Source organism: Populus alba, chromosome 1, assembly GCF_005239225.2.
Source record: "Populus alba chromosome 1, ASM523922v2, whole genome shotgun sequence".
In the NCBI taxonomy this organism is placed as follows: Eukaryota; Viridiplantae; Streptophyta; class Magnoliopsida; order Malpighiales; family Salicaceae; genus Populus; species Populus alba.
The window spans coordinates 26,144,824-26,163,137 of record NC_133284.1 but is presented as its reverse complement, the minus strand read 5'-3'; the positions used below and the strand labels follow the sequence as shown (position 1 = coordinate 26,163,137).

Below are 18,314 nucleotides of genomic sequence, written 5' to 3'. Positions count from 1 at the left end.
CAATCCCATTGAAAACTCTCTCGCAGACCCTGGTAGACTTTCTATGAACAGTTGTTATAGCTAATATATTAGTCTAATTTACACATACCCATCAATTCCTTCCAAAAAGACTCCAAAATAAATGGCATCTCTCTCTAGCTGGAAACAGATGGGCATAATTTAGAAGATTTTGTTGTTGTTGTTGAAGAATTTAAATACAGAAAGCCAGACCACTGAAAATATAGTTTGATGTGGCTTATATTTTTTAAAAATATATTTGGAATGCTAGTAGCCATAGCTATCAAATTTTTGTTCCTCGTCAAGCTTGGTGGGTCTGTGAAAATAATATAGTTTTTAAAAAATAAAATAATGTTATTTTAGATAAAAATTAAAAAATAAATTAAGCCGACACTAACATGCCTCAACCAGGTCAGCCATATAACATATTAACACACAAGGTCATCAATCAGATTTTATCAAGTCATTTTTCAAAACAATTAAAAAAAAAAACACGATTCAAACTAGGCTTTGAACCACTTGATAACCAGTCATCTTCACATATTTTAAGGTTCTTCCTTTTGTTTTCCTCCGTTTGTCTGCTTTGATTAATTTCATAGCCACCACTAATATAAGAACTAAATAGAACAAAATAAGCCTGGAATTTGCTAATTGTGCGTAATTAGTTGAACCCTTTGCTAAAAGAATTAGAATGCCATGTATAAGGACCAGATATTTAGCCTTTTACAGAAGTTCAATGAATATTCTTAAAATAATAAATAGTTAAAAAAAAAAGAGTTTAATTACTAGTAAATTTATTTATTAAAAGAAATGAACAAATAATAGTTGAATTTATCCTTATATTTTATTAAAAAAATTATAAACGTCATTGGCACACGACCTCTATATTTATTTTTAGTAGGCCAAACTATTTACCCTAAGCACCTTAAGAATACATGAGAAGCACATGATTTGTCTCTTTTTGTTCGTCCAGTGAACATCTATCAAGCTTGTGTGTGACTTGCCTTTATTAATTGTTAAAAATTTATATTGCTATTAAAAATTTATTTGCCTATAATCATGGCAACCGTGCTTCTTTGATTAAAACGGATTATTGGGTTTAGTTTTCTGAAATTAAATTTATATTGTAGAATTAAAAGAAACTGGAGTGCACGTCAGCGTTGTGATCTATCAACAAAGACTCCAGTGGCAATCGATCTTGACTGCAGCAACAATGTTCCTTGCACCAACATTACCCTAGTATTCTGTTGGAACAATCTATTGAAGGACCCTGCATCTCAGATTTAGTTGCAACTATGCTCATGGTGGGAGTGCCTATATGAATTGTAGGCCCAAAGTCCTGTCTTGCTGCATAGTCGTGTAATGGGACACTGCTTCCATTTTCATGGTTATGTTTTGCCATGTTGCTTAGTTTCAGGATCTTGTGCTTCTCGATCCTTGTATTTCTGTTGCAATTGCTGCTGATATTTCCTGCTAGAAGGTTTGTTTTGGTTAAAAAAAGTTACAATTTATAGCTTTTTTAAAAGCTACTTCTTCAAAACATAACCATCACTTCATCATAGATAGATACACAAGTGTTGTAATGTCATAAAGCCAGCCATACTTCGAGATTAAATGATAACGGACATTCAAAAGTTGAGCATTTCAGCTAAAATTACATGCACCTTCTACAACAACCAAGAGGCAGTTTCGGCAAAAAATGGAATGCATGCGGTGCGTTTTCGCATCACTTAGACTTTGGTTTAAACATATTTTCCTTGTAGTATTTGAGTTCCCTTATGCTTTCTCTGATATCATCCAAGGCTCTATGTTTATTTTCCTTCTGAGGGGCCTTCCTCTGATCTGTACAAGTTATGTTAATTGATAAACAAACCTTTCATCACAGAAACGACATAAGAACAGGTGATAATACTCCAACTGTTTATTGATTTCAGGAAATATCAACTAGAAAAATAGAGTTTAACACTATAAGCGATGACTTGTGACACTGTCTTCACCTTTTCTTCTATCTCTGTCTTTTGGTCTAACCTTTCCTGGAAGGTTGGAAGAGAGGAGACAAGACATCCTCCATTAAGGAGAATGTGGGGAGGGGGAGAGGGGGGTGGGGGATTCTAGGAATTGGGAACCCCGCCGGCTTTCTAGAGTTAAGATACAATCCTAGAGAAACATGAGAGTGATGCGCCTCAAACACAAAACTGAGAAAGCAAGGTGTGCATGGTGCCCTCATTGACTTGCAGCAATGGTGTTGAGTCATCCCTAAGAATGATACATAACAAACTTTCAGGATCTATGTTGTAATTTTAGACATTTACCTTTAGGATACCAGCGAATGCACAAAGCCTTGACACTGCTAACATCAACGACAACATGAGAGAAGAGACCAGCCAAATCTGGCATGTATTTCTGCAAAGGAGACAAAAAAAAAGATCACAATAAGAAAAATAAAGTTACGGAACAATTAGTAAGGAAGATATCACCCCCATTCAATATTGCAAAAATATGGGAAACTAACAGAAGAAACAGAAAACAAGGTATCACAGAAAATTGCGATGATAATCACTGAACATAAACAAAACATGCATCATGCAATTGTTGACTTCATTCTTTGGAGTTAAAAGGAAAGAAAAATCCCTAAAGAAATCACCTTACATGTTAAAGTAGTGTTCCATTTATTAAATTTGCATGAATTTCCAAGAAACATATGATGGAATGTTGGATACCACAATTACTTTGAACATAAAAAATATTCCAAAAATTTCATATTCTGCCGCAACTGCATTTCATTTTAAAAACTATGGGAATGAGGTTAGTGGCCTCCCCCTAAAGCATTATAAGATTGCCAAGGTCTGGGAATCTGGTTTGATACAACTTTTTTGAAAAATAAGAAACTGTGAAGCTTTAGCTGTCCAAAACTTTTCTTCCAATGTAAAGGCCTAACATCTACAGTTTCTCAAAATTCCTGGAATCAATACATTATTGGGCCCATGTCTTTGCAACCTGATCTCACCAGTCAAGTTCACCTCGAAATTAGCATTCAACAAACAAAATTAGGCCATATTCTCATAATTTATCCCTGATATTACAGGCATGCATTGATGTTTAAATACCAAGGAAACAAAATCTTGCGCAGAGAGTAGATCACAAAATGCCAACAGGTTATTTTGAATAAAGAAGACGTCAAACATATGAGATCAGGGTATCAAATGAAACTGAATGTATGAATATCTCCATGCACATGATCTGCATGACAACCTGACCAGCATCACTGTTAACAATATTAATGCAGCTTGTCCTCAAATGAAAGCAACCACTAGTTAATCCCTTGAGCTAGAAGAACCATGCAATTCTCTGGGGACAATGCACTGTTCTAGGGGTAAAAATATTTCTCAAGTGTAGCAAGATCAAAAAAACAGTCCAAGTAAAGTGCAATCACTAGTTAATCCCTTGAGCTGGAAGAACTATGCAATTCTCCAACGACAATGCACTGTTCTAGGGGTAAAAATATTTCTCATATGTGTAGCAAGATAAAAAAAACAGTCCAAGTGCAACCACTTGGACTTGTAGATTATGCAACTGCTTCGAAATTTTGGCATGCCTTTAAGATCTCAAGCCAACATTCACAACAATCATCCAAAAATAAGCATGCTAACAATTGGTGTTGATGAGCATCCATATGATGAAACAAATTGATTTCATACATAAAAACTCTCTCAGAAACCAAATATTAAAGAAGTGCACTATATAAATGGTTCTTCAATACACATTATGGTGGGTGGGAAAGAAAATGTAAAACAGTCAGATACCTTTAAGAACAGAAAATCCACATAAACTGAATTTCCTGCTAAAAGAGGTGTGTGAGTACCACCAACATGTCTCTTCACAAATCCTATAACCTGCAATATTCAAGCATATAATTAGGTGCATGAGAGACATGAATAAAACATTCAACTAGAATGCCATGATATAGATGTTGCCTTACATGAATAAGTAAAGAGGAACATGACTATAAGATTGCGGGATTAGATTTTTGAATTAGATGTGAGCAAACACATTATACATCAAAATGAAAGGAAAGAGGAACATGATTATGAATTAAATGTGATTAATTGTTAAATAGGGTTTTAAGATATGTTTTTCACATAGAAGACATCATGTCCATGTAAAAAATGAATTAAGAAGAAAAAATATGCAAAACTTAAGAGAATAAGGTTTTAAGAGATGTTTTTCACATAGAGGACATTTTACCCATTATCACAATGCATGAGAAAAAAAATGCAAAAAATAAAAGAAAGAGGTATCTCAAAAAAAAAAATTCATGTGCATCAAACAAGATGAAAGATTTAGATAAACTAGAAAAAAAACAAAATAGCCAAGGTTATACATTTTTTTATTAATGTACATAAAAATAATATATATGATCATTTACATGTATTAAGCACACGAGAATATTCCCAATCATGAAGAACCATTTGAAGGTCAAGATTTAGTGAAAGAGAAGTTAAGAGAACCAGTATGAACCAAGTGGGAGTTAATAGACAGAATTGTTCAATACTCTCCGAGGATTGCTTTGTGAAATACATGCCAATAAATAACAATAAAGCACACATCACAAGAGACTGTTGACTGGGAATACTTGTTAAAACAACGACTTCCACTTGATAAAGTTCTTTCATACCTGCTTTTCAGCTTCACTTTCAGTAATTTTGCTTCCGAGAACCTTATTTGTCAAACCTAGAATGTTGTGACTTGTTAGTCAAGACAACTATTGAAAATAATACGAAATCATTTCATATCTTTCGCTTTCTTATCATCAACTGTTCATACCACTAGCTGCATGATGACTTTGACACCATTCTCCCATTCTATCTAAACATTCTTTGCTTTGATGGATAACCAAATCAGGACCCTAAAAGATGAGAAATTGAGGGATTACAAGATTAGGAGTAATCATACATGCATAATATTTGTTATTTAAGAGGAATAAAGGACCATGAATAAGTGCAGCATGATTACGAGCAAATGATACAGCAGAACCATATGTATATATATTTAAACACTTCATTATACATCACGCTTCACGAGATCCTCTTTTTTGAACAGGATTACTCCATTCCCATTTCCCATGCAGTACCAACCACATAAACTATATGTTTCGGAGCTCTGATCCTCTGTTACATAAAATTTAAACAGCAAAATAAGCAAGGAGAAAACAAGCCCTGGTTGAGCACATCTGTCTAGCTTTGTCTAAGATCATTGAGTCTATGAAATTAGGAAAGGTGGATGATAAGTGCTCAAAATCCTTGCAGTAGAGAAAGCTTCAAGATGAGGAAGAGGTTTCACAAGGATTAAATCCTACTAGCAATAGTTGAAACTTGAAATTTTCAGGAGGTTTGAGCCCTCCATTCTGCATGTACCCCTCCAAGATTGAAAACAACAGTATCCGGTAGAAGAACTGAAAGTTTGCCACAGTCTCCTGCCTGAAGCTTTCATTACAAGTTTCAACAGAAAAGAAGAATAGCTAAAGCAGATCCCATAGCCAAAGACCCTGGGATTGAAGGAAATCCCAGTAGGTTAACCATCTTAGAGCATAGAAAACCTAACAGTAGAAACAAACCAAGCAATTCAAGCCCTTCATTGTTCTGCAAAACCCATTTCTCTAACATGCAAAGGAGAAACCTTGAATTAAATTGTATGATGTTTCTAAACCCAAGTTATATTGTTGATAATATCTGAACCAATCATTAGTTAGCCTCGCTCCCACTAATGCATTGAATGGTTGAGAGATAACAGTAACAATTTACTGACTAGCAGCCAGAGGATCCAGAACATTAATGAGCAAGTTAAAAAGTCAACTCCAGCAACCAAACAAGAGGTCTGAACTCTTTGCTGTCAGCACTCCACCTCTCTTGTATTCCTCCTAAATCAGAGAAGAGCATCAATTGCAGAACCCTAGCCATCATGGGGATAACCATTGTTCACAGCATATACCAAAAGACAGGTGTGCAAAGATACAATGACAACGCAAAATGAGATAGTTTGTCTCTCTATATTAATGCAAATTATGCAAATATCAGATGCAAGTACCTTCCTCATTTTACTCACCTACAAGTTACTACTGTTTGTAATAGGGTACCACCAACCAAACAAAAAGATTGACCTTCAAGGGTGTTTAGCCTCCCAAATATGATAGGCAAGAAGAGTTAAACTGAAAGAATTATGGATAAAAAATTATTGAAAAGATGTGCACATAAAATCACCAGGTCAGTCCCAACTCTAAACCATCTTATCTGACCTAAGAGCTGAAAAGAAGTGAGGATCTAAACAAAAGAAATAAGTTCCTCCACTTCCCTCTAATTAAAACATTAAATTTCTGAAGCAAAAAGTTGAAAGTTTTAAGAAAAATTGCCAGTAAAATCAAGAGGTAGAGGCTAAAACTGTACTGTCCTCAAACACCAGCATTCACCATTTCTCAACAGGGATAGCAGTAGGTAACCACAGATTCGGATAGTAGTATAACCATAACAATATGCAAATGAAAAAAACAATAATCATAACCTATTCATCATTTATTGGATTTGGATTTTGAATAACCATATCCAAACCATCGGAATTTAGATATCCATGACCCATACACCTTTTTTATTAAAAAAAAAAAAAGACTTAATTGAATAAATCATTTTTAAATTTTTCTAGAATCAATAATTTTAACAAATTTAGTTGACTATATGTAGACAAAAGCATTATTAATATATGAACATATCACTAACAATAACCAAATAAGTTAAAAAACAAAAAAAAAATTAAAAACACATCCATTCACAATATAACCAAATAAATATAATAAGTACATGTGTTTTCATATTGGTTATACTGCAGTTGGGATTTCCGAAAACCATAATCTAACCATTGCCACGAATGTTTTTTCAGATTTTATCCAAATACTAACCACGACTATTTTTTTTTCATAAAAAAAACCACCCATTCAGATCGGGTCGTTCAAATACCCATTGGATTTGGATACTGTTGCCATCTCGGTTTCCCAACCACATCAAAAGTTTAAAACCCTGACATCCCCAACTCACTCTTCTATCATTCTAGTTTCAAATTGTCTATTTCATAACCTCCAGTTAATAGCAAAAACAGCAAATCACTTACATAGGATAAAAACTCAAAAACAAACACAATAAAACAAAACAACAAATCGAAGCCGCAAGTCAAGTATAACAGAAAAAAAGTGTTTTAAGTTGAACAATACCTCCACTGACTTGGTCAAATAGCCGTCTGTTATTATACAAGCAATCTCCAGTATTCTATCTACTTCAGCATTCAAACCTGCAACCAAAAAAACTAGAAAACTATGAGCTAAAAAACACAACCCCAAATCGCGGATAATACTCAAAACCTTCAAACGCGAACAGGCACAAATGTACCAGTCATTTCCAAGTCAATCCACACTAGCGGCATCTTATAAACTTCTGAAGAAGACGTAACCAAATTCTCCTCATTCTGTTTCTCTTTTTTTACCACTAAATTCGATTCATTCACTTTCTTCTTGCTCTTTCCTGTTGAAAAAAAAATTAAATCAACAAAAATCAATACTAAAAATTAAATAGCAAAACCTTTTTGTGTTTCTCTTGTAATTATTGCTTAATCAGATACTTATCAGAACAATTAAGTCAAAATTCTTCGAGCCTTCGGATTAACCTAGATGTAAAAGCGTGCAGTGTGTGAGTGAAAAAGAGAAGCAAAATTGTGGAGAGTACCTTTGTTGTTAGATGATTTAGACTTTGAAGAGGAAGCGATGTTTACTCGATCGTCTTCGGCGTCGAGTTCCAGTAGAGAGAACGCATTAGAAAGGAGGTTCATTTTTATTTTTTTTGCTGCTACTGCGAATTTGAAAGCGGATGGCAAGCAAGTCGAGCTTTCTTTCATATTAAGGTAGTTTTCTTTCCTATTAAGTTAGTGATTGAGAGTGTTTAAGTGAAATTTTTAAAAGTGTTTTTATTTTAAAAAAATATATTTTTTATTTTTTAAAAAATATTTTTGATATTAATATATTAAATGATTTAAAAATATAAAATAATGATTTCAAATAAAAAAAAATTTAAAATCACAAAACCGTAAAAATAAATATTCTCTAAATTATTTTGAGGTGTAAAAAGAACATCAATCAAGTTTTAATTATGACTAAGGTTTCTTTTTTTGAGTAAAAATATTTTGTGTGGCTTTTTTGGTATTGTTTTAAACAAATATTTCATATAAGAATTGTGTAACATAAATAAATTTTATATTTAATTTTTAAAATTAGGTTATTTTTTATAAAATATTTTTATCTTATAAAGTTATTTATAAAATATTTTATAAATAAATATTGATTCACATTGTCATTTAATAATTTCGACTAGCATGGTAGATAAAGTAGTACTATAACTCCACCACCACTCATACACTATTCCATAAATTAATATCACCTCCTCATCACCACCATTTGTATTTAAGAGAAGATATAAATACATACATTGGAGAGAGAGAGACTTTTCTTCTTCCCTATGGCCTGCTGAAACAACCATGTCAACCCTTTTTCTTATAAGTTCCAGCAAAGAAATCCCTTGCATGCCACCCATACATAAACTTGAAGGAACAGAGACAACATGTTCCACTAAGAGAAGAAAATAAAGAAAGTCTCATTAGATTATGATCATCTTTAGAGAAACAAACAAGACAGTAGAAATTGAATTTATACATAATATGAGATTAGTTACTAGCTTGTGTTTAATGATTTGAAAGAGAAATGATTGAGAATGGTGAAATGAACACTTGAAAAGAATGTTCTATATTTCAGCCACCATAAAGATCTAGGAAAGAAAATCCTTAAAATGTAAATATTTGAATTTAATTAAATACTACTCAATAACATACTTAATGAGATTATGGAAATAAGCATGATTCTTGAACATGTCTAGTAGAACTTTATAAATTGAAATGTGTAGAACATATTATGTCATATTATAATAGATGAGAATTTGATAATATCATATTAAAAACACACAAAAGTATGCTTGGTAATGAAAAGACTAGGGCTTCATCCATCTTGGAAGAAAATAGGAAAGAAGGGCTTTCATGAATGTAATGGTAATTAATAGATCCTCCTTAATAATATTTGACAATTGGGTGAAATTGTAATAGATTGGAGATATTACATGCTAATTTTGCCTCATATGCTTTTGGAAATGAATTGTGATGTGGTCGATGTCCATAAATAGGTTATGATATGATCTTTTAGAAAAAGAACTTGGTATTGATTTTTATACATGAACTTGGGAAAAGAAATATCTTAATGACTTAGTTTTCATTGATAATTTTCAATGTAATGACTTAATTTTTGTTAATGATTTTCAGTGTCGTAATGACTTAGTTCCTGTTGATGATTTTCAATAAAGTTTGAATGAATGTTTTATTATAACATTATTACCATGCAATGACATGAATAAAATACACACGTATAAAATATATTTATATGTGTGTGTGCATATATATATGTGTGAAAATAACCTTTGACAATGCCTAGAGATAAAATATACTAATTAATGGTCTCTTTAGGGACCATAAGGTACAACAGGAATCGGATCTTCGATCAAGCGAGGACATATCACGAGGGGGCAAGTATGTGATTTCCATCTTCATCTAATTTTGTTAAATTCTTAAGGTACTTTTTATAAGGTATTATCATTTGAATTCTGTTATTTGATAACCATGAATTATAAGGAATATTGAGATTTGGCTAATGGTATCCATGTTAGATAGCTGGAACAAATGATAAGATTAGCTTTGGCTAATGGCATCCATGCTGGATAGCCTGTAATAGATGTTAAAGATTAGCTTCAGCTAATAATATCCATGTTGGGTAGTCGGGAATAAATGATAAGTTAGTTTTGGCTAATGGCTTCTATGTTGGATAGCTAGGAAAAATATCAAAGATTAGCCTTCGCTAATGTTATCCATGTTGGATGGTTGGGAACAAATGATAAGATTAACTTGCTCAATGGTATCCATGTTGGATGGCCAGAAGTAAAGGAAAAGATTAACTCTGACTAATTGTGTCCACGCTAGGACAACCATAAGTATATAATGAGAATAGCCTCGACTAAAAGCATTCATCGATATGATGAAAGAAAGATTATAACGTATTATTTATGACAAAAAATCATGTTTAAAAAGCTATATAGATTAGTTATAGTTAACAATGAACCATTTACGCATTGAAGAATTCTATATGTATAGGAATTCCTAGACTATAATACATATCATTAGTTGATTGTTGAATATAGCTAAAAATAAAGTAACGTGGACTATTGTTGCATGAAAATGTGAAGTGATGTATTCAAAATAGACTCAATAGGAAGTTATTAATGTGAACTTACTCATTAGATATTAATCTTAACCACAACTAGATGCTTGTTTGCTCAATTGTACTATAATTAATGTTTATGCACTTACATTAAATTTAATTTGTAACAAGATAATTTCATGACCATGGTATTTAGTAATCTCATAATATGCACCTTGTGAAATTGTATGATAATGTAATAATTTGTGTAGTAATAAGAATTAACCACTTGTATTTTGTAAAACTGTATACTATTAATATTTGAATTTAGAATATGTAAATTATGGTGTGTTGATAAACTTTATATTTTGCACATGGTATTTACGAGCCTTTCTTTTTTATAATATTATTGTATCTTACGTGTATGTAGTTTATATAAATGTCTAATGATGATTGGCTATTAACATGATAGATAATATCATGAAATATATAGTTCAAAACTAATATAAATTAATAATTTTTGCATTAAACATTATGCTGAAGGACCGCAACCTAAAAAAATACACCTTTTTTTTCTACTTATTACAAATAAACAACATATTAAAATTAATTGAGATTTTATGGATTGTTATAAAACCACCATCACCTTCAATATCACTCAAATCACCTGCATACTACATCATATCATTATTATTATGCTATTATCACTAAAATCATTTTAATTTTTGCAATGTAAAATATTTTAGCACAATAACACTTTGCAACCATACTTTTACAAATTATTCTTTAAATCTTATTGTTTATATAGTTGATTTCATATTATATACCGAGTTAAAAATAAGTGAATTTAATCCAAAAAAAATGTAAAATGTTATAGGTTTGTTATTATGATTTTTTTTAATACCCAAAGTGCTTTTGTAAGTTGAAAAATATTATTTTACAAGTTCTTTCTCAAGCATTTAATTAAATACTATAAATACAAGGATGCATCAATGAAAAATGGATCACAATGGCCTCATCTTTTGATTAGTACTTAAAAATGCATATTTATCAAGGTTTTATATCATCATTTTGCACTTAAAGTATCAATAACTCCTTAACTAAAGCATGTTTTATAATAACAAGTCTAATACTATAAAATGCCTTAATATATGGTAAATGTTCATCTTAAATGCAAGTCTATCACATAAATCAAAGGATTGCTTGATGAATTCAACTACTGAAATTTGTGAAGATAAAGAGAGGGTGAAACTTAGAAAAGAGATATTGGTGCAGTCCAAACTAGAACACTGTTCGGTAATTGGGTCATATATCGAGTTCTAGATGTCCAAATAACATCAAATGTTTACACAGATTCAGTAAGACATAGGCCTACAACTTTTATGTTTTCATCAAGATCTAAGAAGGCCGTTTTCAAGTCCAAATTATAGCAACAACAGAGAAGTCTGAATCTGTCCTACAGCCCGAACACTGTTCAGTGTTTGGCCCATATCTAGAGTTCTAGAAGTCCAAATGATCTTAAATTTTTACACAGATTTGTTAAGACAATTTCCTGTAACTTTCATGTTTTCAAGTGGACCCAGTTATGATGCTAGCATTTTCGTTTCATTCATACAAGAAGATAAGGATTTTCACAAAGTCAAGTGTTGGCCACCCACTCAACAATTAGTCATCAAATCAATAATTCTGAATTTTGGCCTATAAAAGGAGGCATTTGCCATGTATTTGGGAGCTTGGTTGTTCAGATCAAGTTCATGCTCTTTATTTCTCTCTTTATATTTTTTTTGTAATTCTTAAGTTTTGCTTTCATTAATTTCTTGTTTATACTTTTCATTTCCTTTCCTTTCCTTAGTTAGCTTGTATCTTTTTTATGTTCTTGTTTTGTTTATTTATGTTTCTCTTCTTCATTATGTTTAGCTAAGTTTATTATGTCAAGGTGAAAAGGTTATTACACTAGTGGTGTAAGAATAAGTATGGTGTAAACTCAACATGGACCTTAATGTTTAATATTAACATGTCTTATCTTTTTATCTTACTAATTCTTAATACCTTGCTTGTTAAATGATTAATCTTGATTTGTGTTGTATAGCACTTGGTACAACAAATGCTTGGCACTCTCATAGTCCATCCGTATGGTATTACCTACACCTAGGCTATGAAAGGAACTTGATTTGTTGTTAACATCAGTTAACATCATGAATTCCTGACAATATTTAAAAGTTTGGTGTTATATAAATAAAATAATTAATATGATCATGTTAATAATTTATAATGAGCTATTAATGACAAATCATCCGATTGGAACCTACTCCGTGTGTGGTTTTCAAATTGAGTAATAAGAGTTTATACTATACTTATTTGAAATACCATTACTGGATCCTCTAACCTTGACATTTGTTTTTATCATTGTTTAATCCTTACATTAATCTTTCATCTCAAAGTTCTCATTAATTTCTTTATCTTCTTCTTTTACTACTACTACTACTACTACTACTATTATTACTATTATTATTATTACTACTATTAATATTAATATTAATATTAATATTAATATTATTATTATTATTTACATTCTGTTTATATTATATAATATATCTCTTTGATGTTTTCATAAACTTAGTATATAGGCTGGAAACCTGTGACCCGATCTTTTAGATCATTCTCAGGTATAAAAACGGCACGTACTGAGTATTATTATTGTTGTTGTTGTTGTTGTTGTTGTTGTTGTATTATTGTTATTTATAATTTATATAATTAACCTCTCTGTGGTTCGACCCCGATCTTGCCGGGTTATTTATTAGTTCGACATTCCTGCACTTGGGAGAAGACATCAATCTTTTGGTCGTGTCAAGTTTTTAGCGCTATTGCCGGGGAGGTAAATTCTTGTACAAGTTATAATATTTATTTTGTTTTCTCTTTTCACTTTTCTTGTATCTAACTTTGTTTATTTTGTTTTGTTTCCCTTTTGTTTTGTTTTCTTCTTCCTTTTATTCTTTTTCTACACGTGCATGAGTGTTTGGTCACGTACATTAAGTGGTAGACTTTGTAGGGTATCCTCATCATTTTCAGAAAATATGGTCGAAGAAGATAACCAGTCACTTCATAATGAGAATAATGAGAATAATCGTGTTAGGACACTTAGAGACCACATGAATCCCACAAGAACAAGTGCACCCTCATGCATAGTTTTCCCTCCTGATGCATCTCATTTTAATTTTAAGCCAGGCATTATTCAACTTTTACCTTCTTTTCATGGCTTAGATCTAGAAAATCCATACTTGCATTTGAGAGAATTTGAAGAAGTTTGTAACACATATAATGACTTAAATTGTAGCATAAATACCATTAGATTAAAACTTTTTCCTTTTTCATTAAAAGATAAAGCTAAAACATAGCTATAAAATCTTAGGTCAGGATCCATTCGTATTTGGGATGAAATGCAACAATAGTTTTTAAAGAAGTTTTTTCCATCTCACAGAACCAACTCTTTCAAAAGACAAATTACTACTTTCACCCAAAAACCAAGTGAAACATTTTACCAATATTGGGATAGGTATCGAGTCTTGTTTAATACTTGCCCGCATCATGGTTTTGAAACATGGAGATTGGTTTCACAATTTTATGAAGGATTAACACCTAAAGATAAGCAAATTGTTGAATTGATGTGCAATGGAACTTTTGAAGATAAAGACCCTAATGAAGCAATGGAGTACCTAGACTTGCTAGCTAAAAATGCGGAAAATTAGGACACTACGGGTACTTATGAGGCACCGGGTAAAACTCAACTTCATACATCTAATGGAGGTATGTATAACCTTAGGAAAGATCATGACCTCTAATCCAAGTTTACATCTTTAGCTAGAAAAGTCGAGGCACTAGAATTGAAAAGGAATGGTCAATTAAAATCTATTCAAGACATTGTGTGTCAAATCTGTGAAACAAATGAACATGCAACCAATGACTGTCCAACTTTGCCTTCTTTCAAGGAATGCCTCTATGAACAAGCCCATGCTTTAAACAGTTTCCAAAAGCCCAATCATAACCCATACTCGCAAACATACAATCCTGGTTGGAGAAATCACCCAAATTTCAGTTGGAAGAGTGATAACAATAATGCACAAACTTCACAGCCACCGTTTCAAGCACACCATAATTTCTAAAATTCTCATGGATATGCACCTCCTTATGCTCCACCTCTTAGAAGAAATATTGAGGAAACATTGCATGCATTCATTGAAAAGCAAAAGATAATCAACACTCAACTTGCTCAAAGCATGACAAATTTTAAAGATGCTCTTGCAAAATTCACATCTGCTCTCAGTTTTCAAGAGAAAGGTAAGTTTCCATCTCAACCACAACAAAATCCAAAGGGGCAATACAATGCAAATGCAAGTAGTTCTGGAAGTCAACATATGGATCAAGTCAAATCAGTCATCACTCTTCGCAGTAGTAAGGTTATTGAAAAACCCACTCTTGAACCTTGTGAGAAAGATGATGAGTCAATCTTTAAGGGTAAGGAAGGGGTTGAATCTGAACATTATGAAGAAAAAACTGATTCTCCGCCAGCACTTCCATTTCCTTATGCCATGACCAAACAAAGGAAAGTCAATCACAATTTTGAAATCCTTGAAATTTTCAAACAGGTAAGGATCAATATACTTTGTTGGATGCTATTAAACAGGTACCTTTCTATGCTAAATTTTTTAAAGATCTATACACTGTGAAGAGAAAACTGAATGTGAAAAAGAAAGCCTTTTTAGCCGAACAAATAAGTGCCATTCTTCAAAACAATAATGCTTTGAAATATAAAGACCCTGGTTGTCCTATAATTTCTTGCTTTATTGGAGAACATAAAATTGAAAGAGCTTTACTTGATCTTGGAGCTAGTGTGAATTTTCTTCCATATTCAGTTTTTCAGAGTCTCAAACTAGGTAAGTTAAAACCAACTTCTATAACTCTTTTACTTGCTGATAGATCTGTAAAAGTGCCTAGAGGAATAATTAAAGATGCATTACTACAAGTTGATAAATTCATTTATCCTATGGATTTTATTATCTTGGACACGCAACCTATTGAAGCATGTAATTCATTTCCTGTTATTTTAGGACGTCCGCTTCTTGCAACTTCTAATGCATTGATTAATTATAGGAATGGACTCATGAAGTTATCTTTTAGAAACATGACATTGGAGATGAATATTTTTAACATTTGCAAGTAGCCTGGAGATGATAATGATTTACAAGAAGTAGATCATATTGAAGAATTAGTTCATGATCAACTTTAATCTACTTTGAGTAAAATTGAGTTGGATGAATCTGAAAATTTGCAAATGATTTATTCTCAGGAAGAAATCACGGATGAAAAATGCACCAAAAATATTGATGCCGATCTTTTGTCAAGAGTGACAACAAATTTGACATCTGACATCCCACCAATCGATGATTACTCTCCTGATGAATCCTTACTTTCTCTTAGTTCAATGCCTTGGTTTGCTAAAAATATCAACTTTCTTGCTTTAGGAGATTTGCCAGCTCACTGGAGTACTGAAGACAAAGGAAAGTTTTTGAACGAAGTGAAAAACTTTTATTGGGATGACCCTAACTTATTCAAATATTGTCCTAATCAAAAATTTCAAAGATGCATTCCTGACAATGAGGTAAGTAGTGTCATTAAACTTTGTCATTCTGAAGCATGTGAGAGTTAATTCTCATCAAGAAAGAAGACTGCAAAAATCTTACAAAATGGATTTTATTGGCCCACCATGTTCAAGGACACGCATGCATTCTACAAAACTTGTGAAAATTGTCAAAAAGTTGATACTGGTAAAAAAGTTTTGCTTTATAATTCTCGACTCTATTTATTTCCTGAAAAAATAAGACCACGATGGAGCGATCCATTTATTTTGAAACATGTGTATCCTTATGGAGCCCTTGATATTGAGAATTCAAAGAATGACAATGTTTTGAAGGTAAATGGACATCGTTTGAAAGCTTACTTTGATGAGTTTCCAGGTGAAAATGAATCCATTGGTATGAATGATTTTTTAGATAAAGGTTGATTATTTTGTTTTTCTCACATTTTTTTTTTTGTGTTCCTTTTTGGTGTGACTTTTGTTTTGCTAGTTTCTCTCACCCCGTTCAAATAGCGGATAACGGTACTTCGTGACTCTTAAGTCGGTTCTTTTAGTTTCCCATGATAACTGATATCTGTGTATATATTTGTGCAATTCTTTGCTCTTTCTCATTTCTTTGAATCTCTCCCCCAATTCTCATTTGAAAATGGACACCACTCTTGAAAAATTGAAAAAGTATTTTCCCGCTCTGCCTCAGAATGCGATTACAAAAATTTACCGTGCTAGGTGTGAAAGATTGAGGTTGTTAATGAACCATGGAATTCATGAAGATATTCGTTGGCTGATTGAAGCAAAGGTTCGATTATCAGGTCAGTCCTCCAATTCTTTCATTTCACACATGTCTGGAACAGGTAAAAGCACTTTTGCAAAGACTGATAGTCTGTCACAGATGTGCCAGATGGACTTGTAATGCGACATGTCGTTCTTTAGAAATGATATCTGTAAACCGTGAAGATAAAATACAATTCATTAAGGATGGCATGAGTAGGGGGTCTTTAAATAATTTTCTATTGACTCTTGAGACGCACCCTAGTGGAGATGTGCATCGTGCAATTTATGATTTATGGCCACAATTCCATAAAGAACATGCTTGACTTAGTCTTGGGAATCTGAGTAAAAAAGACCTTGTTTGCTAGTTTTTAAGAAAACTGGATGGGAAGCCTATCCCCGACCCATAGAGGGCGTTTAAGCCGTTCTTGGACGTAAAACCAAGAAAAGATGTGAGCCACAATCACAACTACCTGTACATACACATGCTTTTTCAAAATAAATAAATAAAGAGAGAGAGAGAGTGCGAGACTATGACTGGCCTACATATAGATGGTGTGATTGCATTTTCAATTTCTCATCTATAAATATTTGCGTCTTTTGGTTTTATTATTATGTTTTGTTGTTTTTTATATTTGTTTAAGTGTGTTTCAGGTTTGTTAGTGTTCGTTATTTCAGGTGATGTCTTCTATACTCTATCTTTCTACCTTAAGACATTAAGGACAATGTCTCATTTTGGTTGGGGGAAAAGGGTAGTAGTTGATATTTAAAAAAAAAAAAAAACCTGTGTTTTCTATTTCATAAACTATTTGCAAAACTTTTGTTACTAGGATGGTAGAGTAAAAGGAGTTCTTTTGTTAAAGTGACTCTTGAGACACATCTTAGTAAACATTCTTAACAGGGTCTATCATAATACTTCTTGAAATATTCAGGTTTACAAACTCTTGTATTGGTAGCACTTGATTCTGCTTATATGCTCATTTAACAAGTATTTTTAAATCTTCATTTTCACACACACACTTTAACATATGATTATGGGTTGCACATTGGATTATTACATTATTTATGTTCTTTTGTTAAAGGTAACAACTAAAGGAAAAGGATAATATATAATTTGCACAAAAAAAAACAATGATAATAAAAAGGTAGATAAGTTTGGTTTCGTAGCCTCCCTAACCTGAGCAATTAAGCCCGACGGGGTGTTTTAACATTTAATACCCTATAGTCAACTGACTTGGGAGTTATTGACCCAATGCTTGTTACATGGGTTGAGGAGAAAAGCTTAAGGGAATCAAACATTGCACTATCTACGTATCAGTATCTGCAACCCGAGTTGCTAAGCTCGTAGGGGTGTCTCAACACCTGATGCCCTAAGACCAACTAGTCTGGGAGTAATTAGCCTAAAACTCGTTACATGGGTTAAAGATGCATTGTGTTTCAAGTTGTATGTATATATAAATAAATAAATAAATAAAAAGAAAAAAAAATAATAATCCCAACCTAAGGAAGTTAGCCTTAAACATTAGAACAAAAATTTGTTTTTCTTCCAAGTAAAGCCCCATAACTATATGTTGATATTTTGAGCATAAA

At 32.3% G+C, this 18,314-nt stretch overlaps 1 protein-coding gene across 5 annotated transcripts; it reads right to left on the bottom strand.

Annotated features, from left to right (window-relative positions):
- Positions 1-1,092: 1,092 nt before the first annotated feature.
- LOC118047006 (oligoribonuclease) lies at positions 1,093-7,946 on the bottom strand. Of its 5 annotated transcripts, XR_012168975.1 has the most exons (9): positions 7,761-7,941; positions 7,428-7,559; positions 7,253-7,344; positions 4,822-4,903; positions 4,673-4,728; positions 3,801-3,890; positions 2,310-2,400; positions 1,662-1,839; positions 1,329-1,467 (listed from the first exon to the last, which is right to left on the bottom strand). XR_012168975.1 is itself a non-coding variant. In XM_035056145.2 (8 exons), exons 1-8 carry the CDS (start codon positions 7,927-7,929, stop codon positions 1,229-1,231), a joined length of 951 nt encoding a protein of 316 aa, XP_034912036.1. In that variant the 5' UTR covers positions 7,930-7,946; the 3' UTR covers positions 1,093-1,228. The 5 variants fall into 5 exon arrangements, 4 of the variants coding, with proteins under 4 accessions (XP_034912036.1, XP_034912037.1, XP_034912038.1 ...); XM_035056145.2 differs by lacking the exon at positions 1,662-1,839 and having other exon boundaries at positions 1,093-1,467; positions 7,761-7,946; XM_035056146.2 differs by lacking the exon at positions 1,662-1,839 and having other exon boundaries at positions 1,093-1,467; positions 7,253-7,329; positions 7,761-7,943.
- Between the last annotated feature and the right edge of the window lie 10,368 nt (positions 7,947-18,314).

Bases quoted from the DNA above. Each gene is read 5' to 3' on its own strand.
- LOC118047006 (XM_035056145.2), bottom strand. From the start codon at position 7,929: ATGAAAGAAAGCTCGACTTGCTTGCCATCCGCTTTCAAATTCGCAGTA. The intron at 7,560-7,760 runs GTACTCTCCACA...TTTTTTCAACAG, and splicing joins TAAATCATCTAACAACAAAG to GAAAGAGCAAGAAGAAAGTG. The intron at 4,729-4,821 runs GTATGAACAGTT...ACAACATTCTAG, and splicing joins AAGTCATCATGCAGCTAGTG to GTTTGACAAATAAGGTTCTC.